The sequence below is a fragment of the Pocillopora damicornis genome, chromosome 2 (genome assembly GCF_964200805.1).
Source record: "Pocillopora damicornis chromosome 2, jaPocDami1.2, whole genome shotgun sequence".
Classification (NCBI taxonomy): Eukaryota; Metazoa; Cnidaria; class Anthozoa; order Scleractinia; family Pocilloporidae; genus Pocillopora; species Pocillopora damicornis.
In genome coordinates this window covers 5,342,600-5,365,342 of record NC_142671.1, presented here as the reverse complement: position 1 = coordinate 5,365,342, position 22,743 = coordinate 5,342,600, and the positions used below count along the sequence as shown (strand labels likewise).

The following is a 22,743-nucleotide window of genomic DNA, read 5'->3' as shown; positions in this document are numbered from 1 at the left end:
TCACTGTTTGATCATGACCTGATTTAATTTATCAACGATCCAACCATTCTCGTTCAAGAGTGCCTGCCCCCTCTGTATGGAGACCGCATGGAGAGTCTCTCCACAGATTTATAAATAAATATAAGTGGGAAACACATTGAAGAACTGTACAGCGAGGCAGAAACAAGAGTTTATACTTACGTTTCATGCACTGAATTGACTTCTGAGTCAATTCTGCCACTTCCACTTTCGTTTTCACTAGAGTCTTTTATTTCGTCATCCTCTTCAGACTCTACCGGGTGCTCGACAGGAACCACCTCGTCTTCATGTTCATGTTGTCTCCCGTCGGTTTCTTCCACGTTTATGTTGTCGTTTTTTCCTTCCGAGTCACTCACAACCACAGCCGGAGTGCCAGTGGATTCGGTTTCTGGCAGACTTTCTGTCGGAGACGAATCGATTTTCGTCGCTGACGGCTCTTCAGTTTGGCGCAAGGAGGCTCCAGAAGCCTCCCGTTCTTGTCTGCTGGCCTCCGTACGACGCCGGAAGCTTCGGAGGGCTTCTTTTGCTCGCATCGATGTAGTATGAAAAGCCATGACAAAATTGAGAAGGCTGTTCTGTTTAGTGCCATCGCCTCCTGCTTCAGACTATGAGAAACAATCATATTTAATTTTGTTGAGGAATGTGACAGTTGGGAGGACAAAGAAAGATTGCTAACTTAAATCATTCAAGGGTAAGAGAGCAACAAAATAACACAAGTATGAGTAAATTATCGAGTTAAGTATTAAGTACAACATAGAGAGGCACAAGCAAACGAAAACAATAAACGCATCAATTTGTATCACCTTCACCGAGAGAAAAAGGCAGAAAAAGAAGGCAGTGGTTAAAACAAAAATAACGTATATAAACTAAGGCAAAGATTTTGGTTAGAAAAATTCTTACTTGGTGAGGAAGTGGAGGTGAAGGACTGCCAACCCTTTGGGAATCTAAACCTTCAAAATCAAGCGAGGAAAAAAAAGTAAATGGAGAAATGAAGCATGAATAAACACAATAAATGAACAGAAAGCGAACAAGGATTTGAACAGAAATTTTTTTACACGTGCTAGAGAAAAATGTATATAACAGAGTAATGCAACTAAAAAAAGGCATTTCAACGAAGTAATCAATAAATTCGTGAATACGATAGGAACAAATAACAGTGTTTCATACATAGCATGCAGCTATTTGTATTGATACCAGAGTCTTTGAATCTTCAAGTCTTGTGGTGCATGTCGTAAACAACGCAATAACTAGTTAAAAGTTTCATGATCGTAATTATGAAATCAGAATCTGAGTGTGAGTGCAAACCAGTTTAAGGGTCTAGCTCCATTATTTATTACCAAGTCGTGTAGGACCATTTGCCAAAGTTCTAGGTGACGCACTTTCGTCAGCAGCCAGCCGTTCCTTCATACGTAGTTCGTTGAGGTCCTCTCGTACTCGCTCCATATGACGAGTCAAGTTCTCAGCATGACATATCATTACCTCCACTCCAGATGACATACGAGCCTCCTGCGTGTTCAATTGTAAAGCGATTGCAAACTCTGCTCTAAAAGTGACTGGAAACCAAGTATCATTTTGACCGCGAAAGAAAATAATGGATTGTTACTATCAGAGCGCAAAAAACCTAAATTGTATGGAAATCAACTACTTTACGTATCATTTCGTTTACGTTTCTTCCAAATAGGATAAAGGAGATCTTAATCCTCTCTTCGTTTTGCTAACTAATTTTTAATTGGGTATTTTTCGTGGAGTTTGATACGATCAGCACAGTGTCCTTCTTTAGCCAGGTTCAACCATAAAACGTTTAAGCACGGCAAAGCGTATTTCGATTCAGCGTCGTACAACCAAAATTGAGTAATCAGTACAACCAATCCGATAAAAGGAAATGAAAAAAGGAGGCAAGTTTCTAAAGAAGCTGTACAGTTGCGACGGTGCGAGAGTATAACAGGGTAATTTAGTATTATCAACTGAGTTGATCAATGCGAATGTCATTCACTCTAACGAAGGGCTAACGCTCAAAACGTCAGCTCTTAAACTCTTTACAGTGGCCAATTTACGTTATTAATTCACATGATAATACTAAATTACCCTAATTCTGAAAGTGGGGCGAGTTTTTTTGGGCCAATAATAGAGCAAAATAAAGAAAAAATAAAGCACTTTCGGATAACGTTCGACACCAAATTGAACATTGAGCTTTTACATGGACGAATGGTTCTTACCAATGGTAAGCAACCACGACTTACAAAACGAATGCAACCAAAATGGTGGAAGGCCACTAGCATGGTTTCAGTAACAAGGTGAGGAAGAATAATCAAATTGCCGTGCGTCGTCACTGACCTGTTTGACACAGCCATGTTGTTCTGTTTGAGTAATCATCCTTTGCGAAGATTTCTTTACTATATCCAGGTGCGTCTTTAAAACTGACAACATATCCTGTTGAGGAATTTGCTAAAAATTCTGAGCATATATTCAAACTTGTGAGACCAATCATGGTTAGGTAAATGAAATCTGATAAATTCCACTCCGAATAAACATGCATCTACCATTTGCCTACTTTCACCGTACTACCACCTGAACTGGTGTTAAAATTAGACCGAACCCTACAAGCACTGCTTACGTTACCGATTGAGGCCGTTCAGGATAACTTGTATGTTTTTACCTCAAGGAGTGATCAACTTCTTTTTTCTCCTTTCACGTTCGAAACATTTTCAAACAGACAAGTAATACCACCCAAGAAAGTTATCACCTACAGGCCTCTGTCTTGATATGACACCAAATTCTCAGCTTTGGTCCACTAATAAATGTATGGTCATCAGGTCGAAGAATTAGCTCTCAGATCTTAAGATTCCGCTACAAAAAAACATATTATGAAAGCCATCATACCTGCATATCCTTAGTGAAACACAGTTGCTCAAATTCCTGTTGTAAACAAAACAAAAACCAATTTCAAGTTAGAACAAGGGTCATGTTAAAGTGACACATGCACCAAAGAATACGATTAATTTTGCTATTAAAATATCAAGAAAATAAGTTAAGATATCGAAGGAGAAAATAACACACTGTAACAAAGGATATTAAAAAAGAAGGTAAAATTTTTAAGTTACAAAAGACAGGAAGCCATTAGAACATATTGCGGTTTTATTACCTTGAGTGTGTTGGACATGCTCTGCAGCTCTTTGTTCATGTTGCATTCTGCGATTTCTCTGGCACGCGCCTATGCAGATAAATGCACTGGTTGTGTATTGTACATGCATGAGAAAGAATTGATACATTAACAGGCTTTTACTAATGTACTTTAGTATAACTGGAGAACCAAATCTGCTGAGACAACATTTCTCCCTTTCAATCCTCCGCCCACGCACCTCCGCCCACCCACGCACCTCAGCCCGCCCACGCACTTCCGCCAACCCCCTACCCCGCCAAGCTTATGAACTCCAATGAATGCCAAAAGAGGGAAGAAAAGAGCAGACTACATGTAGTCTGCTGCAAAGTTATCATTAAAAAAAGGAATGAAATACCATACATTATGACAAGAAAAAAAAAATTTACCTGAACTTCCAGGCGTCTATTTAGGGTCTCTTGATCTGTTTGGAAAGCTAGCACCAGAGTCTTGAACTGTTTCTGATTACCAAAGAGTCACGTTAGCATACTTCCACTAATTAAATAAATACCATAAAGGCAACTACGAAATAATCAAACTAATGGTGCATTTTCATTGCTTCGTTCCGTTGTTTTTAAGTCCTAAATGAAAATGAAATACCTTGCACCCACTGCATGGCATTGGATACCATCTAAAGTAGGAGGTTTTAAAATCCCATTTAATAATCAAGAGAGTGACTTACCTCAATTTCCTTATCATTGAGGGCTGGCCTGGTGACACAAAGTACAAAGAAAAAACACGCTGCGTGTCATCGCAAAAATACTAATAAATACAAGTCAGGTTATGGGAATGCGTTCTGACTTGATAACTAAGTAATAGATAGCGTTCATCTATTCACTTGAAAAAGTCAAGAACAAAAATACTTCATTTCGGTATACGTGGGATCCAGACGAGTCAACTTACCTCACGCGTAGAGACACTCCATCCACAAAATTATTACTTCCGACTGAGTTTTCGAGCGCCGCGCTTGTTGCACTTTCATAATCAAACTCTTCTGGGATTTTAAACGCAACAGACAGTTTCTTTCTCCATAAGTTTGTAGCTGTCTTGTCTTTCTCCACCGACAGAGTTTCTTTGCTAGAACTAGAATCCTCCATTGTGATTTTAGTAGGAGTCTCTTCACTAGACTTAAGTGTTGTTCCTAATGTTCTTATTTCTGGACATGGAGATTCTATGATCCCTGATTTCCGTCGCCGCTGCTTCTCATTTTCAAAAATATCTTCCTCAGTACATGTTCCTTTATCAGCAACGCCAAGCTCCCTCTCCAACCTCTCAAGTTCTCTCAGAAGTTCTGTTTGGGAGCCTGTTGATACCAAATCCTTTATATCTGTCTGACAGCTCGTTGTTAATAATTCTCGATCGTCATTTTCGACTAGTTGTACGAATTTACCGCTAGGTGATTCAGAGGTATCCTCCAACTCATGTATATCAATTTGTTGGCTTAATGAGTCACTTGATGAAGACGACGATCGAAGCCTAAATAGGTCGTTATCCTGAAATTTTTCAAAAGCTTCTTCTTTTTGAAGAGTTTTAGCGGTCTCTTGATCTGGATAGTCGCTTCCAACGCCCTAAAAGTGTAAGTGCAAAGGATATCAAACGTTACTATCAAATCATACATTAAATCCAAGCAGAGAGAGAACAAACAGAATAGAAAAACAATGAATAACAACAAGAAAACAAAACTGAACGAAAATGCACATGAACAACATGGAAAAAACATGTGAGCTTAGATCAGCAGACAAATAAGCAAGGTGTAAAAGCACATCGCAAAGACTTGTAATAGTGAAAGAAAAGCAAAACGAGAAACTGCAAAGATGGATATGTCCTTCAGGCTTCTTGCCAGGCACAGTAGAAACGTAAAAGTTTAAAGCTCGCGCCTACCTAGAAGGTCCTACTAAACTTGTGCGGCTCTAACTCTATAGAGCGTACTTAAACAGATTTGTAGCAAAACCTAAAAAGCAACCGATCGGCTTGTGCGAGCTAACCGATAGGATTTACGGGGGAAAAACACGACGTCTTCTGTCGCACAATCGTGACAAACCAAAGCCATTTGCTCTGACGGGGGAATAACGCTCGAGGAGGCTAATTTACTTTAACAACTCAGTTGATAAAACCAAACTTGAAAACAGAGTGGAGTAGCCTGGAAATAAGAACGTCATTGAGTGGCGTAAGAGTGAAGACATTTTATATTGTAAATACACATTGACCATGAAATACCTGCATCCGTTTGCTTCTATCACACTTTGAAACAAAATCGCACAGTCTTGTTCTCACCATGTAGCTGGTGATACACGGAGAAGAACAGCGAGGTGACTGAAAATATATAGCTACCATGAGTCGCGCATAAGAAAATAAATAGGGTCTAAGAAAGATAACACAACAGGAAAAAAACTTATTAGACGATAGAAAACTTGGGTTAGGAAGTTATTTATGAGTTAGGCAATATTGGCTGTTAATGATACACGTTATGGTTACCTGCCTACTTCTACTGAGAAGATCCGAATCCGAACCAGGTATTGTTTCAAAAATTTCTTTCAGCTCATCTGAGTGTCTTGAAATTGACATCTGAATGGATTCCTGTTTGGGAATGAAGAATTTCAAGATATTTAACAGATACGTTACTGACCCCCCAAAAAAGGGCGAAGAAAGCAACGTGTCAAGCGAACTTAATTTTCCAGTGTCAGCATTCGCGAGTTTTACTGCTAAAGAAAATGCATTATTAGACGCGCGCGGATAAAGAGATTCGCCGTCATTTTCATTAATATCGGGATAATAAAATGAAACGCGCACGCGCTTATGTTGAGCATTGCGACGCTGGGGTAAATTCCTATGATCCATGTAGACAGCATTTTCTATCGCTTTTCCAGCAAAATAACCCTTACGGGTTTTGGGGTGATCAGGAGAAAAGTTTGTCAATAACGAGCCGAAAGCTAGTGATCAACAAAACTTTCGTGTGTCCAACAAAAATCGCGCGTGGGTTATTATGCCGGTATACTGAGAGAAAGCGCGGTATTTTGTTTTAACGAAATCACCGTGGGTTTATCAGTGCAACAAACGATAAGTTATGTTAGCGTACGTAAAGTCTCAGTAATTCCAAGTACAAAAAATTCTACAACAGTTATTTTGACAGTAGTAAAGATATGTACTATAGATTCCATCACCCAAAAACAAGACATTGGAACCAAAAATTGCTCAGACATTGTGGAAAATGGAAACCGGCCTTACGTGACTATTTTCCTTGCGAATTAAAATTTGAATACAGAACAAGACTAACCTCTAATGATGACGTTCTTCTTTTCTCCATGCTGAGCTGCGACGTTGCTTTCACCAATTCGCTTTCCAGCTCTTTGATTTGTACTAAAGAAATGAAAATACAACAACACTTTAGAAAAAAATAATGACTGTTGCCACTATTTGAAAGAAAAAAAACCATCCTACCTAACAGAGTTGTTTGCTGGCTTTCCAACTCATCTTGATTTCTGTAAATACAAACCATGGCCACATGATATCCTCATACAAGATATATAAACCAGTAAACCCTAGCAGTGATTATTATCCAATTTCTCCTTTGTACCTAACATAAAGGTTATGAGAATAGAGAAAATGATCCCTAACTTAAAAAGTTTCTGATTGTTTAACTGTAAAATCTCTTCGTTTATACCAGTAGAAATGTGCGGAGGAAAGTGTGGAGAATATGCCTACTGATGTTAAGGTGTACTGAGTTAAGCAAACTAATATATTTCCTGCCTATACGATACCACTTAAATATTGCCACCTGGACGCACAAGCTGTTATCATTAACCTCACAGACTCAATAAAGCATTCTGTATGCTGACAACAAGAATCAAGACCTTACTTTTCAAGTTGCACAACTTTATCCTCAAGTCTTGTGGTTACACGTTTCTTAAAAAGAAAAAAAACAAACAAACAAAACAAGAAAATTATATGAAATAAAATCATTTGAATGAAAGAATTGCAGAAGTTTGCGGATTCCATCTTCTGACGACCCTGTCCCTGAGAAGCAAAGGATTAACTGGCTGGAATTCTTCCAAGATCTGCGCAATATAGATCAAGTTATATTTCCAAGATGCCTCAAACCATCAGGTGCACTCGGTCTGCCGACTCTTATCATATTCAGTGACGGGTCAGACAACGCTTACGGAGCATGTGCTTACATCAGGTGGACATTACCGGACAACAAATTTGAAACCAGACTGATCATGTCAAAGAACCGACTCTCGCCAAACAGGAAACTATCGATCGATCGAATTGAACTTTGCGCGGCAGTCTTAAGCAAAAGGCTTAAAAACTTTCTGGACAAAGAATCCCGCTACAAGTTTGCGAAATACTACCACATAGTCGATTCTCAAATAGTGCACGGGATGATCCAAAAGGAATCTTACGGCTACAATACATTCGCCGCTACTCGCATCGGAGAGATACAGGAAGGTACCAATCCCCAAGACTGGTATTGGGTCGAGAGTGATAAAAACATCGCCGATTGGATAACACGAGGTAAGCGACCAAGCGATATCAAAAGCGAAAGCGACTGGCAAAAGGGACCTAGATTTCTACAACTCCCGGAATCAGAATGGCCAATAAGTAAAGTAGTCCATCACCCAGAGTTACCAATGAAAACGGCATTAACAACACTTGCTGCAGAACAGGACTCGCTCGCGAGAAGAATTGATATAAACAGACATTCAAGTTACAACAAACTGTTAAGAGTAACAGCACGTGTATTAGCCATGTATGCAAGAGAACCAGTTAGTCTGAAGAATGCGACAAAGACCCTGACGCCGGACGATATTTCTAAAGCAGAAAGGTTTTGGATCATTGACGCGCAAAGAAAAATGCTTACAGACGTCAAAAAATCTAAATATAAGCGTTTGTGTCCAAAGCGCAGAGAAGATGGAGTAATAGTGGTTGGTCATCGGACCGGCAAATGGGTGCACTTGAGCTACGATAAGAGAGAAGTGATCCTCATTCCTCGTGAGCATCGTTTCTCCAAGCTTTATGCGGAACATATACATCGAAAAGGTCACCATGGCGTGTCGACGACCGTAAGCAAAATTCGATTACGATTCTGGATTCCTCAGATTCATAACATAGTAAAGTCCATTAGATACAACTGCGTCACTTGCAAGAAACTGGACGAAAACCTCAACAAGCAGGTCATGGGACAGCTTCCAGAAGAGAGACTTATGCCCTCACCACCCTGGCATAGTACAGCCATCGACCTTTTCGGACCGTTTAAAATAAGAGACCAGGTAAAGAAGCGAACAATCGGAAAGTGTTATGGGGTATTGTTCAACTGTATGAGCACAAGAGCAGTTCATATTGACTTGGTAGACGATTACAGTACAGAGGCATTTCTACTTGCGCTGAGACGGTTTACATCTCCCAGAGGATATCCTGCAAAGCTATACTCTGATAACGGTCCGCAGTTGGTAGCAGCTAGTGAAGAACTCCAGAATATGACGAAGAAATGGAACTTAAAAGAACTCGAAACATTTGGAGTGAACGAAGGATTAAAGTGGGAATTCGCATCCGCGGACGCACCATGGCAGAACGGAATATCAGAAGCCCTTATAAAATCGATAAAGCGAGCTATTACTACAGCGATCGGACAGAGCATTATGACATTTCCAGAACTTCAGACGGTCCTTTACGAAGTATCTAATTTAGTCAACGAGAGGCCGATCGGTCGTCATCCAACTTCACCTGAAGACGGAGCATATCTCTGCCCGAATGACATCTTGTTAGGACGTTCTTCAACAAAGGTTCCTAACGGGCCATTTAATGAAAGCGCAGACCCCAGAAAGCGCTTTTACTTCATACAAAACGTTGTTGACGCATTCTGGAGCAGATGGACACGAGACTATTTCCCAAGCTTGCTCGTACGCCAGAAATGGCATACTTGTAAACGTGATGTCATGGTCGGCGATATCGTGTTAATTCAAGACAGTAACCAGATAAGGGGGAAATGGAAGCTCGGACGCGTCATAGCAGCTAACCCCGGAAAAGATGGCAAGATCAGAAAAGTTACAATTCAGTACAAGAATCCAGCGCCGAATGAAAAAGTTGGTATATACAAGGGTCGAGGATATTCAACAATCGAGCGACCTGTACAGCGTCTAATCGTACTGGTTCCTTTCCACGATGATGAAGATTCAAAGGACATTAAATGAAACTAACTTACGAAATGTAAATTAAGAATTAGGTCAATACCTTCGAGAGGCGGGGAGTGTTTCGGCCGCGACGAAAATTAGATACGTCATAGCTACTTAATTAGGTTAATCACCGTTAATAACATTAGTACGGCAAACGTCCTCCCGAAGTCGACATCTGAGGCCATCGGGTATGTAAAATCTGTGGTTCGTTTTCTTTGAACTTTGTTCATATAACCTGATAAACTGTTTGTAATCATAGGTTTCGAAAGACTCATCAATAAACAACAGAAAGTCCTTTGAAACGTGGCTAATTTATACCGTTAACGCTTCGGTCGAGGAAACAATAGTCACCCGCCAACTTGTGGAAGTCAGCTTCAGTCATACTGGAAAACATAACATCACATAGTAAAATGTGTGCTGTGGTTTCAATTTTTCTTGGTTGAATATTTTAAAACCAGTAATTGGGTTTTTCATTGTTTAATATTCATTATCATGATCAAAGTAAAGGAAAAAAATCAAACTGGAACGAAAAATTTTAAACCTTGCAAAATTTGAACCACAACATGTAAAAAAAGTAATGATTTATGAGTAATTTACCTCATTTTCAAGACATCTTGAGAGACTTTCCTTCTCAACCCTGTGAATAGAAAATACCCTTAACACAGAAAAGTGATCCCTAACAGGGAGTTACAATAGCAGCTTGTAATGCGCTAGATACCCGCTTCTAGCCTCTTCACAAATGTTATTGTATCCCTTATAGAATCCTCTTCAAATTTATTTAAATTAGTTGACTCCGTGGAACAACAAAGCAACAGAAATTGGAATAGACCACAAGAGGCTGGGAAATGTAACAGCAAGAGTCTAAAGGCTTCAGTGATTCCCAGGGGAGCCTGAACCTTCCTAGGAACATGAGGCTTGCCAGGCCTTTAAAACAACTTGCCTTCTATTGTAAACTACCCATTTGAACCTTTTTTTAACCACTGCCCTCTGAATAAAAAAAAAAACTTATATAAATTCTACCGGCTGATAAACGTGCATAGGTTGTACATTATTATCCACTTTATTTTAGAATCTCCGCGCTTTAAAACACAAAAACATAACCTACCTGGCCTTGAAAAAATCCAAGTTGACGGTTGATAGCTGTGGGGGAAAATATTTTGGTAAGATAAATATGGTGTCAGCATTGGATTATATGCATCCGCACGAAGAAACTGAAAAACCGATGTTGCAGTGCAAGTCTTTAGAGGAATCGATTTGAACAAATCATGTCTTTAAAACTAAAAAAAGAAATTATAAAAAAAAAACAAACAAACATCATCGTGTACCTGCTGTTCAAGAGATTCCAGCTTTTCATTCTGTTCCACAACCGTCTTCATGTCCTCTTCATGTTTGCCCTCAAGTTCCAACAGCCTTTGATAAAAAGTTGCAAACCGCTTAAGGATATATCTAAATTTGGCTCCGTACTATACATGTACATATGTATGCGACCACAGAATATAAACCTATCTAACTCTAAAGGTTGGTGGAGAAAACCAAGCTTTCTTAATTACTAAAGATAAATCTGAAATTCGCGATGGATGTACATGCAAACAGAGATCAATGAGCTCAGTCAGTATGTAAAAGTTACAAACTGACAACCAGAGGTAATCCTTTTAATTGTGGCATAAAACTACTTCCCAAGTGATCAAGCCGGCCAATGAGAACAAAAGAAAATTCCAAAGGACATACAGAGTGAACACATGTAGGGATCAATGTGGGAAAACATGGGTGACCAGGTCACGACTAGTATTAAAGTTTGGCAACTGGCGGGTTGAAAAGATGGAACGAGTTTTGTGGGCCAGTAATAGAGCGTTGTGATGCAAAACTAATGCAACTCGGACTACTTTCGAACCGCCATTGGAAACTACTCCAAGAACAGAATACACTTACTTTGCACTGTTTTCGTCATTGAGTAGAGCCAACTGCCGCAGCTTTTGATTTGCCTCGTTACGTTCCTCGAGAAATTCTTTGTTCTCTTCTGTGGGATGAAAAACAGAAGCCATGTTTGATAACAAAAATCCAGGAAAGATGGTTAAAGTTGTGAATAAAGTTAACCAAGAATACAACCCCAGAATTCCGGGACTTTTTTTCTGGGGTTGTATTCACATTTTCTATCATCTACGATGAAGAAGGCGGTTCCAAAAATAAACGTGAAAACGGTCACTCACTCTCAGTAATTCTTGCTTTGCTGTTATCAAAAGTTATTTTCGGTCAGTTTTCACACCCGACACTATCCATACTCACAATCTACAGCTTTCAAGGATTAAAAACTGTTAATGTAGAATTCCAAGAGTTACCAGGTTTTTCATGGCCTGTAAGAACCCTTAGTTGTGGACAAGGTTTTCCCTTATTCTGCTTCAATATTTTTTCTAAATTTTAGAATATAAAAATTAGATCTTCTATGATCTGCCTTTCACCAACGCAACTGAGCAAAATCTTAAAATATCACAAAAATAGGTGACAACTCAATCAATTGACTTATATGGACAAATTACACAACAATATCACTCACTCTTGCTATTAAGTTTTTCCTTTCCTTCTCGAGTTAAAAAGTAATTTACATACCTTTCAGCTTTCTCACAATGGCAAGAAGTTTCACAGTCCTGAAGTTAAAAAGACAAGAAGAGTGTATATGGGTTTACAAGTGCAACAGTTGCTCCAGCAACAGTGTACTTTAACTCTTCATGTAGAGACTTCCAAAGCTCCAGCAATGGAAAACAAAATGTTTTAGTCTACGAAAATAATATTTCATCGAAATCCTTTCAGAAGATGAAGTCAAGAGATTGCGATGCTAAAAAAAAAAAAGATAAATTAAGATGGTAATTTGATGCGACGTAAAAACGATCTATTCGAGGTACATTTATCTGCACTAAATAGAAACTTTATTCGTTGAGTTCTAACTCACTAAACTGTACCTCTTCTCTGCAGCTTTTTTCTTCATATAAAGAGAAGACGCTTTTTCTGCAAATGTATCCATCTCTCGTGTAAGGTGCTCTCTAATAATCTAATTGTTTAAAAAGAAAAATGAAGTTAGACAAATATTACCATCATTGTTAGACAATACTGGATTTAAAAAAAAACAAAACTAAATTTCCTGATGAGGACTCAGAATTGTTTCTCTGTTCCATACTCGTGATAGAGCGAAAGATCATTTTATCTTTCTTTAAAACTTTTTAGTGTGAAAAGTGACCCTTTAAAAGTTCTAAAGAAGGTATCATTTTCAGGAAATACATGTAAAGGAAATCACAGATCTCAGTGATTTATTTTGTCCATAACCATTACGCTAGCATTATGTAACTATATGCTCATTCATTTTGACTCGACTTCTGGCCTACGTCCAATAAACATAAACAAACCTAACTTTAAAGTTAGGTTTGTTTATGTTTATTTGTTACATCAAGAACTTAATGTTATTGCATACATTAAGTAGGGAGTGTATGTATATCATTCAAACTTCGCATTATCAAAGTTCAAACAAAATTTACTACTATAATACAGAAAGAGAGTTCGTTGTACTGGCAATTTTCAATTGAATAAAGATTCTGAATATGTACCTCCCGCTTATCTCTAACATCCACACTTCTGTTCAGCGCTGTCAGATCATCGAGATGTTTCAGGGTTTTTTCTTTCTTCTCATTGAATTCACTGGCCTTAAATCAATACAAAATACAAAAATATAATTCAAAAACGGAAAACATTTATTTACGGTAAGTTTTGCAATGTGCATGAAGCCACACATTTTGACACACGTACCAGCTGTCTTGCTGTGAGACTGTATTTCTCAAAAGAAGCATTTGTTCCAGTAGAATCAAGAGATACTCCAGACATCCATGACTGACTCAAGTCAGTCAGAGACGTATCCATATCATCAACATCAAGGCTGTCATTTAAACTGAGTCCACCACTCACCATTGGAGAAGGAAGACCTATGGTTTCACTGGTCTACAATAAAAGCAAAAGATTACATGTCTACTAACTGGCTGAATAACAGCAACATTTTGTTTCTTTCCAAACCAACCATAGAGCTCAGTAAAGTCAATGCAATCAAATACCGATTACTTTAGACACCAAATTGAAAATCATACTAAGTAACACAAAGTAATTTTGACCTGTGCATGACATCCAAGTAAAAGAAAGGAACCTCACATATGAGCTGCGATTACAAGACTTCAATGGAGAAAAGAGGCCAAAGATATTTGGCCTTCTAGCTCACCTGCTGTGACCATTTCCTTACTTGTACTATGATTAATATTTTCATAATTACATCAAATGTTGATGATTAGGACTTTTTGAACAGGTTACAATGTAACTATTAGTTATATACTGTATCATACATAAATCAGATTGCTCTAGGCATTCCTCATCACTCATAGGATAAGGCATGTTAAATAATACTCATACCTCCTGGTCCAGGATTTCCTGCTGCAAGGAGGACTGACGCACAAATGGTGTGCTGGTTGCTACTGGTCCATTTTGAACCAAATTATTCTTTTCTGCTGATAATTCACTCCTTTTTAGTCTGTAAAAAGGCAAAATAGTCAAAACAACATTATGTTTCAGCACTTCACTTCTATCAAAATAGGATGTGAGCTTTTAATTAAAAATGAAAAACAAATTTGTGTACAATTGGCTTGGAACTTGGGTCTGTGAAGAAACCTCCTAGCACTCTGGCCAAAAAAACAAAAAAAACAAAATTGTCAAAGGCTCTTAAGAGTTGTTGTCGCACTTAATCAAGGTCATACCTGAGCAGGTTGTCCTCAAGTTCCAACACACGATGTTCTAATCTGCCTTTCTCCCTTTTTAAGGCCTGAAAAGAATGAAAAAAAATAATAAAAAATAAAATGCAGTTGTATATATCTGTTGCTTAAATTTAAGACTGGAAAAGTGGCCTTGATTTCCATAACAACAAAAGATCCTCGAGTACAATCTATCATTACTTCATGTTCACAATGTATATTGATACCATACCTCATTTTGTGATGCAAAACCTGCCATCATTTGAGAATTTGTGGAAGATTCCTAAAACAAGTGGAGAGATACAAGATAATATTCACTATGGGTGTACTGCTTCATTGCACTTGATGCTTGATGATAATCAGCTGAATTTTTGTTCATAGTTCAGGATCGGAGGTGATCCACAACTGGTTTAATCAAGATGGGTGCATGTGTTTTTTCTTAACAACAAATTGACCAAAATGGAAAGATTTGGTATCCTCCCCCCATTTAGTTGTGGAAAGATGTAAGTGCATACTTCTATGTATACATGTACAGCTGTAAGTGGCCAAATAGATACAACAACTGGTTCAAAGATCAATTCTGGAAATATACCTATCAACTGTCTGTAAATTATCACTCAGAAATTCAGTTGGCCAATTTGTGGAGCCATCATTAGTGGATATATTAGACTAGCTCACCTTATACTTAAAATTTTATCACCCTTGAGCAGATTATTTTATTTCAATTGCATTAACAACAATAATTTCCCTCGTTTGTTTTTTTTTAAGCACCAAAACGGTACATTAACAGTGGCACTTGCTAAATTATCCATCCTTTTTAAATGTTTGGAAGGTATACAGTGTAATTACCACTGAGACTAAACATGTTTAACACAATGAAAAGTTTAACATAAAATCCTATGTCCAAAAAAGCCACATGCATACACTGCACATTTATTTACTTTAAGCAAAGAGCAAGAATAAATACCAAAATACCTTTGCAATCATGTCATTTTTAACTCCTTGAATCTCTTCAAGATCAGCACAATATTGCTATCAAGAGAAAAACAAAACATGTATGTAAATATACATCTAACAATTGTTTTTATAACCAGGATCATTTAAATCATCAGCAGAAGGGAGATTTGAAAGGTACGAAACCTATCAAATTTATTATGTTAAAAGACATACAAACTGAAGAGAAATTTCCCAACTTGAAAATGATTTAATTTAATAAACAAAAATGAACATGCTACCTTTTGCTCAGCTAGATCATTAATAAGTCTTTTTCTTTCTTCTTCAAGAAGTTCAACTTGTGTTTGAGTTTCAAGGAGCTAAGTAAAATAAATGGTAGTCATAATTACCCTCAAACTGAGCTCTGTTACATGTACAGATACAATGTATAATATCACGTTCAAGCACACTAATGAAGACTTTTCGTCAGGGGATATTGTTTTGCTTTAAATTGCATTAATTTATTTCCACTCAACTTACAGTGGCTTTCTTATTGACTGTGGCAGAAGTTTTGGTAGACACCCTTATGTTGTGTAAATTACTTAAATAAATAACAAATAAACACAAGTTGAGACATGATGCACTAGAACTGATTATATTTTGTTTGCAGTGTTTTCTTTTGGTTGAAGCAATGCCCCTTGTGAGCCACTGCAGGATTGTATTTCATTCATAATGAGTGATAGGATGAAACAAATCAAAACAAATTTTTATTTCTTGGTACTCATTGGAGGTGAATGTTCCCAACATTTTAATTACAACCCAATAAGAAACTGCAAATTTTAGTGACCCAACAACAGGAAAAAAGCACAGTCACAATAAACAGCTAAAATAGAACCCAATATATGTTACCTTTTCATCTATGTTCTTTAGATTACTTTCATATAAGGCGCGCTCTTTTTCCTGACAGAAATAAAGAGAGGGTGAGCAGGAATACTGCAATACTTCAGAAACTTGTTAATAAAAAGAAAGCAATTGGTAGTTAAAAAGCTTGTGGATATACCAACATCCTTCTGTGAAAACAAATTGGTGACTGAATATACATTAGACATTCCTGGGACCCTTCAAAGAGATGTGCTGCACATTGTAACGCCTCTGAATTAATATAATAGCACTGTTCATGTGGGTATTTGTGATGAATGTAAAAAATCCAGAGGCCAACCTCCATTTTCTATTCAGACATCACAATAATGAGGAAGTCACTCAAATTATTGGCTTAGCAAATGCATTACTGAACATTTTCTTAACATTGGCTGAGCTGGACAAACACACAAACTTAGACGGAACACTAAGTAAAGTACATGCATGTCTGTTTATATTAAAGAGATTAAGTCCTCAATATAGTAAGAGGATTACACTAACCAGCTGTGTGATTTTTGTTTGCAGGCACTGATTTGCTTCCATAGCATCAGCAACTAGTGAGACAATATAAAAATGTAAAGTGAGCCATTTTTTCATCATCCTGTACAAATCAAAACATTACAGCATGCAACAAATAACAACATGTAAACAATCAACACTGCTAGTATTCACCAGGTGATGAGGTCCGTTGTTTATGTGTCAGTATTTGTGAACTAACACGCTACAAGTCTACTAGCCTTCATCAGGTGATGAGGTCCATTGTTGGCGTGTCGCTATTTGCGAACAAACATGCTACAAATAGTAAAACGTAAACAATTGACCTCATTGCCTGATGAAGACTAGCAGAGTTGCAGTTGAAACATTGCAATCAACATCCAAAGTGACATCATCGTGAGACACACAAATAAAGTTCATCTCCTGTAACATACCTGCTTGCCTCAACTCAGCATTTTCCTTCTCCTTCCCTCTACTCTTTTCAATGGTAAGCTGGGCACTAAAAAGACAATTCTACCATCACCAAATTTAACCACAACAATTAGTTACCTACACACACTCACTATCAAGATGCCCAATAATTCACTGTACCTTCTCAGTTGCTTTCTTAGACTTTCAACTTCTGCAGTAAGTTGGTTGTTTGCTTCTTCTGTGCTCTCCATCTTGGAAAGAGTAAAAAAAAATTCTTTGTTGATGATTGCCTAGTGCATTTTTTTCCTCCTTTTTTCTAGGGGCTGGCTGAAAGTAATGGGGGCCCTGGTTACTTCAATATTCTCTTCAAGTGAGATAGTAGGTTAACCATAATAAAAATATTCGAACAGAACATATACAGAATAATTTATTACGCAAAATGGAAATTCAACAAGTCTAAAAAGTGGATTGAATATTTCTAGATTACCTGAGCCTGTATGGCACTTTGCTGTTCAATGAGACGCTTGTTATTGAGCTGAAGAGTTTCAATGGTGCTCATCAATTCACTATCCCTGCCAAAAAAACACAAAAATGAAAACATTACCATTTAGAAAATGCCACTTATCATTACAGGCCTAGGAAAAATCCAAACATTACATGTACTAGCATATGGTGCCTTAACCAATTTCCTTAACAGTTTCAAATAATTAAGAAATCAGAGAACAGTCATAATAATGATCACACAATTGAAAAATATTCAATTATGCTTTGCCCAAATATGTGGCATTCCAAGACCCCTTGGCAACCAATTTAAACCATCAATTTAAAAATAATCTGTTACTATAATAAATATGCACTTGTGACCAAGCTCATCAAGTTCAGAAGGCTGGATATTTGCCAAGCTCTTCTTTTACATTTTCATCATTTTCATTATATTGAAAAAAGATTTTCCTTCAATAAGAATCAAGAATTATTTATTTATTTTCAAGCCCCGGGAAAGAAACCCAACTGTGTTTGTAGCACAATAAAGTCACTGATAGCATTTATGTTTCTTTACTTTGACTGTCAACTGCTACTTTTTGTGACCTGTTTTCCAACAAAGTTGAAAAATTATGAACTTAATTTGTAAGTCCACACAACTTTTTCCATGAGCAGGATCAAAGTGAGCAATCCAGAGCAGGCAAGAAGGGCCAATCTTACTGCTCGGGTAGACAATCAGAATACATGAGTTGTTTTATATTACTCACAGGTGCTGACAGTGATATGATAAAACCACATAAGAGCTTATTGAGTTTATCAATTCATTTAATGGTTAACAATCTGTATCAGTGAAAGGCGAGAACTAACCAGTCTTTGGTGGGAGATGATCCTCCTAGGCCCTCCACACTGTCTGAACTAGCATTTGGTATATCTGGTACTTTATTCAAATTTTGTCAAAGTAAAAACATTAGTTGCCATGAAAACTGGCCTAAAATGAAAATAAATTAAAATCCAGCTTGACCATAAGATTTAACTGAATTGTGAAATTGTGAATTGGGAAGTTTGTCTATGTCCACCTCCATGGGGCAGCCAGGGGGGAGAAAGGCTTTATTCTCCCCTTTTTTTGCTCTCTCTAAGGCTATTGTTAAAGATGATGACCTTACTTGCCATATAAACATGTATTAAACAAAAAGAGAGCAATTTCAGAGTGTAGAAAAAAGCTAATTTAAAACTGTACAAAGTTATGTACAGATCTAGGGTCGCCTGTTATGGATTTGCAGTGTTCCTTTTCAAGTACTATGGTATAATCTACAGTAGTAAGTTGTGATATAGCACTAACATTGCCCCCTAAAAATGTTTAGAGTTGAAAATCAAACAGATGCTGTGCTATTGTAAATTTTAATTTTCAGAAAACTATACTATAACTACTCCCCTTGAGCTGAAAAGTAGAGAGAACACTAGATTCAGTGTAGGTTAGATTTAAAAATTGCCAGTATCAACACGAAGTAGGAACAACAGATAAAAATAACCCCACACTAGCACCTACCAAGATCAAATCTCTTAGGGCTGCCAAAAGATCTTGCTTCTGGTGAATCCTTAGACATGAAAAAAAAAAAACTTAATTTGCCACCTAATTAATAAGGGGTGACTTCATCTTCAGTGTCCTGTTTGCTTACATTGAAAGTTGTATCTCTGAGCCCGTAGAACCCAACAAAGCTGTATAATTATAAGCCATTTGAGTTTTCCATCAAGCATCTACTCTGTTAGCAGTAAGTGGCCAAATAAAACAGAATACAGTCATCAAATGCGATGCAAATCTTGCAAAAGGTTGAATATACATTCCTATGTATTTTTCTATGTAGGATGAATGTTCTGAACTTTGAACAGGAAACCAAATCAAAAGCTATAAGTAAATTATTAACTATAGTCTAAGCTTTTTGACTTAGAGTGGAACAAGAAAAACTGACTTGAGAGACAGCCAGTTAAGACACATAGAGATGGATGAAATGGTCATGGCTCTAACAACAATAAAGTAACCCGCACTCAATGCAAAATAATTTGAAGTTAAGTTAACCTTCAAATCTTAAAAAAAAATTACAAAATCTTGATGTAAAGTTTTGTTGTGACTTACCACACAGTTTACAGCAACAGGAGAGGGGCATTCATCATCAGTATTAACATAGCTGAGAAATATCATGGAAAGTAAAAATTCAATACTTCAAAACCTTAACATGCTGTAATTTATAATTATATATTCCAAACAAAATGAAATGATCCCAAACTAATTTGATTTGTATTTCCATTCTTGTGTAAGGACTTAATATATGACATGCCTTGAAAAAAGAAATTACAGTAAATTTGACTTGTTTAAAATCATTCTGACCTGAAATCAATTGTGACAGAAAATTCTGCAGTGAGATATCAAGATTAAAGGGTTGAATATCTCAAAAAGTTTTCATACATCTTTATGAAAACACCTTCTTGGGGTTTGTGTAAATCATGAAAGTTAAAAGGATTCATCTAATGGATTTTGTTTGTAATTTTTTTTCCCAAAGTTACAAAACTTTACAGCCTTTTGCACCCATACATATTTGTAACGGTTGTCGACCTTATCAGCATTATGGGAATGACATAACAATCCAGGTGTAAATTCTCATTTTAATGGCATCTGAAACTTGCACTGCCAATGTATATGTCTGATACAGTGTAAATAGATTCATTAGAGGTAATGAGTGCCTAGTATATTTGAGCTGCATCACTTTTAATTGTCTCCTGTCTAGATTACAGTATCGTGTGCATCAAGTATATCTAAAAAAATCAAAGAATTTTTCAAACCTTTGTCTTCTAATCTCAGAAATCCACTCTTTGATACCTTCTTGGAAAGAAGTCAAACCAATTTCCAAATCTCTTCCATCTGGATCCAAAATTAGGGACAAATCATCCAGACTACCTGCAAACTATTAAAATAAATGAAAAATTCTCATTAAACAACAGTACCTCCTTGAAAAACCATCAGAGCATGTATAGAGAAATATTGATCAAGATATTATTTGTCAATAATGAAGCACAAATTAAAAAAGAGACCACCTCATCATTTATATTACTTTTGTGTTCACAACATTTACAGCTTTTGTTGTGTGCATTCAGTTTGATTTGAGCTGTCTAGGATGCAACCAGGCAGAACAGTTGAACAGTCAATGAAGCATTTAACAATGTTGTGATCACGTAGATTACGAGAACAATTAATTCAAAGAAATTGTTTTTAAAATATTCATAAACATAGTTGTAGCTTAGAGATGCCACCAAAACTTTGCCCTTTTTGGAAAATACATTCAGTAGTTAGATAATGACATTAAAGATTTTAATAAGAAAAACAAAGATGCCTGGCACCACAGTTTAGTTGCCCTTGGAAACTTAAATCTTGGAAAGAAGACTGCACTAGTCATCCTTTTGTATTCTTTCTTTGAATATATCAATATTGCCTTCAGCATCTGTTGCATGCATGGAGCCATCAAAAAGTTACAAGAACAGCTGAAATTCTTTCTCCTTTACTAGCTACTACTCCAGAGTATATATATCCATCTTCAAATATCATTTCAATAATAATTTAAATCAGATGGGAGCTTGCATTTTCTTCCATCTGCAGCACGAACCCTTGAAAAGCAATGCTTAGTTTTAAACGCCACATTACGATTAATAATACATTAGTGTTGCCATACAACTAAAGGGCAATTCAAGAACACAAAAAGGTTTCCTACCAAAGATTTAAGGCATTGTGTCATGAGAAATGACAGCTGTATAAGATTCTAATGTTATAACAATCTACGTTCTCGAAAAAAAATTAGGACTTGTAAAAACAACTTATCAACACAAAGTGCAATGATATTAGTAATTAGTCATCGGTAGCAGTTTCTTACATAAACAGATCCTCCACTTTTGAACATTTCGCTGACTTCTTTCCAGTTGAAATGTAAATAAATGCAACCTCGTACATATTTAGAAATTGAACACAGTAATTATTGATTTTGGATACAATAAGAACATATGTTTTAAAAACAGTGGCAAAATATTATTTTGCAGTTTCGAGGAAGATTGTATTTTTCAGTTGGTTGCACAGTAATCTAATCTGCTTATCGCATGATTATTAAGCGACAGAAATATGCTAAATTAAATTTACTAAAGGTAAACAAACGGACGGTTAAATATAAGACGCACCTCCAAACTGGAACAACCTTTGAATTTTTAGGAAAACGTTTATCAAAACAAACACAATCAAGCTGTTCGTGTTCAGCTAGGTTTTAAAAAAGACTTTTATAGAACAATTCAAACGCTGCCACCGAGGAATTTGCAACCCTTAAATGAAACTAAGATGGTAAGAATCAACGCAATTTGAAAAGCGGAAGACATTTTACGTGTAGGTGTAATAAGGAATCACGAGCATCGGGGTGTTTTTCAACTTTTGACTGAAATTTTCAAAACGTTGGACTCATCATCAGTATATAAATGACCGTAATTTGCGATAAAAGATAACGAAAATATTATCACAAAACGCTAAATACCTCTTCAGTGCCGCTGGAAATTGCGTTACGGAGATATTCGATAAGTTTCGATACGGAAACTCGACCCGAATTATCCTTGTCACAGTCGTAGAAAAGATTATCGAGAACAGCGTCGGCATCGTCGGAAATCTTAGACGGGTCATCGTCCCTTTCTGGCCCCTGGAAATAGGAAACCGTAAAAAATAAACGGATTATTGCAACCAAGGGATACCGGCTGACCAAAGAGAAGCAAATACAACTGCGAAACGACCTACGGCGAGATTAGCGAGGTGGAAAAAAATCAAGCTAAATTGCGGTCTTTTTTTTACCGTAACCCATGCAATATCTTACCGCTGAGTCCATCATGAATTGGTAAGCATTTGACAGATATTATTGGTTATATCACTGCTGTTGTTTATCTGTTCTTCGGTTATAAATAAAATTGGCTTTAAGCGATCTCTTCAATGCATGCAGTTACACTGCATTTGTGCCCAATCGCTGTCACGGTCAAGCCTTTCAATTCTAGTTTCTTGGTTCGAAGTATTTCTTGTTTTTGGTTTAAAAGGATATCTGTTAAACATTTCGAGAACCTTGACATTTTGGACCAAAAATATCACACTTCTAATAACTTGTCCCCATAGGCAAACGAACAAAGACGAAAATTAAACAAATCTAAAGGAAAGCGCGCCATTTGTTGACTCGTCCCAAATTTGGCATTCAATTGTCTACATCACCAAATATGGTAACTATCTTGAGCGTAAAAAGCGCGCGAATAGATGTTTATCTTTCCAGCGCTCACTAATTCAAACGTCATTTAAGCTGAGGTTCGTCCGCCTCTCGAGCGC

General features: G+C 37.0%; 1 protein-coding gene across 1 annotated transcript in view; it reads right to left on the bottom strand.

The window, feature by feature from the left end:
* Positions 1-22,743, bottom strand: part of LOC113673451 (uncharacterized) — a 23,942-nt gene extending 1,199 nt beyond the window's left edge. Inside the window, exons 1-38 of the mRNA XM_027189868.2 lie at positions 22,250-22,743; positions 21,920-22,078; positions 20,196-20,317; positions 19,492-19,543; positions 18,907-18,955; positions 18,228-18,297; positions 17,368-17,452; positions 17,061-17,131; positions 16,904-16,968; positions 16,476-16,528; positions 15,966-16,016; positions 15,359-15,436; positions 15,099-15,155; positions 14,356-14,406; positions 14,130-14,194; positions 13,789-13,906; positions 13,141-13,329; positions 12,942-13,037; positions 12,303-12,391; positions 11,953-11,990; positions 11,278-11,365; positions 10,674-10,758; positions 10,454-10,488; positions 9,946-9,985; positions 7,032-7,078; positions 6,614-6,654; positions 6,450-6,532; positions 5,651-5,752; positions 5,393-5,488; positions 4,079-4,743; positions 3,858-3,885; positions 3,565-3,636; positions 3,161-3,229; positions 2,899-2,934; positions 2,353-2,448; positions 1,356-1,524; positions 919-968; positions 181-623 (exon numbers count right to left, since the gene is read on the bottom strand). Coding sequence (XP_027045669.2) covers positions 181-623; positions 919-968; positions 1,356-1,524; positions 2,353-2,448; positions 2,899-2,934; positions 3,161-3,229; positions 3,565-3,636; positions 3,858-3,885; positions 4,079-4,743; positions 5,393-5,488; positions 5,651-5,752; positions 6,450-6,532; positions 6,614-6,654; positions 7,032-7,078; positions 9,946-9,985; positions 10,454-10,488; positions 10,674-10,758; positions 11,278-11,365; positions 11,953-11,990; positions 12,303-12,391; positions 12,942-13,037; positions 13,141-13,329; positions 13,789-13,906; positions 14,130-14,194; positions 14,356-14,406; positions 15,099-15,155; positions 15,359-15,436; positions 15,966-16,016; positions 16,476-16,528; positions 16,904-16,968; positions 17,061-17,131; positions 17,368-17,452; positions 18,228-18,297; positions 18,907-18,955; positions 19,492-19,543; positions 20,196-20,317; positions 21,920-22,078; positions 22,250-22,264 — 3,818 coding nt within the window. The 5' untranslated portion in view covers positions 22,265-22,743. The remainder of the gene's footprint in view (positions 1-180; positions 624-918; positions 969-1,355; positions 1,525-2,352; positions 2,449-2,898; positions 2,935-3,160; positions 3,230-3,564; positions 3,637-3,857; positions 3,886-4,078; positions 4,744-5,392; positions 5,489-5,650; positions 5,753-6,449; positions 6,533-6,613; positions 6,655-7,031; positions 7,079-9,945; positions 9,986-10,453; positions 10,489-10,673; positions 10,759-11,277; positions 11,366-11,952; positions 11,991-12,302; positions 12,392-12,941; positions 13,038-13,140; positions 13,330-13,788; positions 13,907-14,129; positions 14,195-14,355; positions 14,407-15,098; positions 15,156-15,358; positions 15,437-15,965; positions 16,017-16,475; positions 16,529-16,903; positions 16,969-17,060; positions 17,132-17,367; positions 17,453-18,227; positions 18,298-18,906; positions 18,956-19,491; positions 19,544-20,195; positions 20,318-21,919; positions 22,079-22,249) is intronic.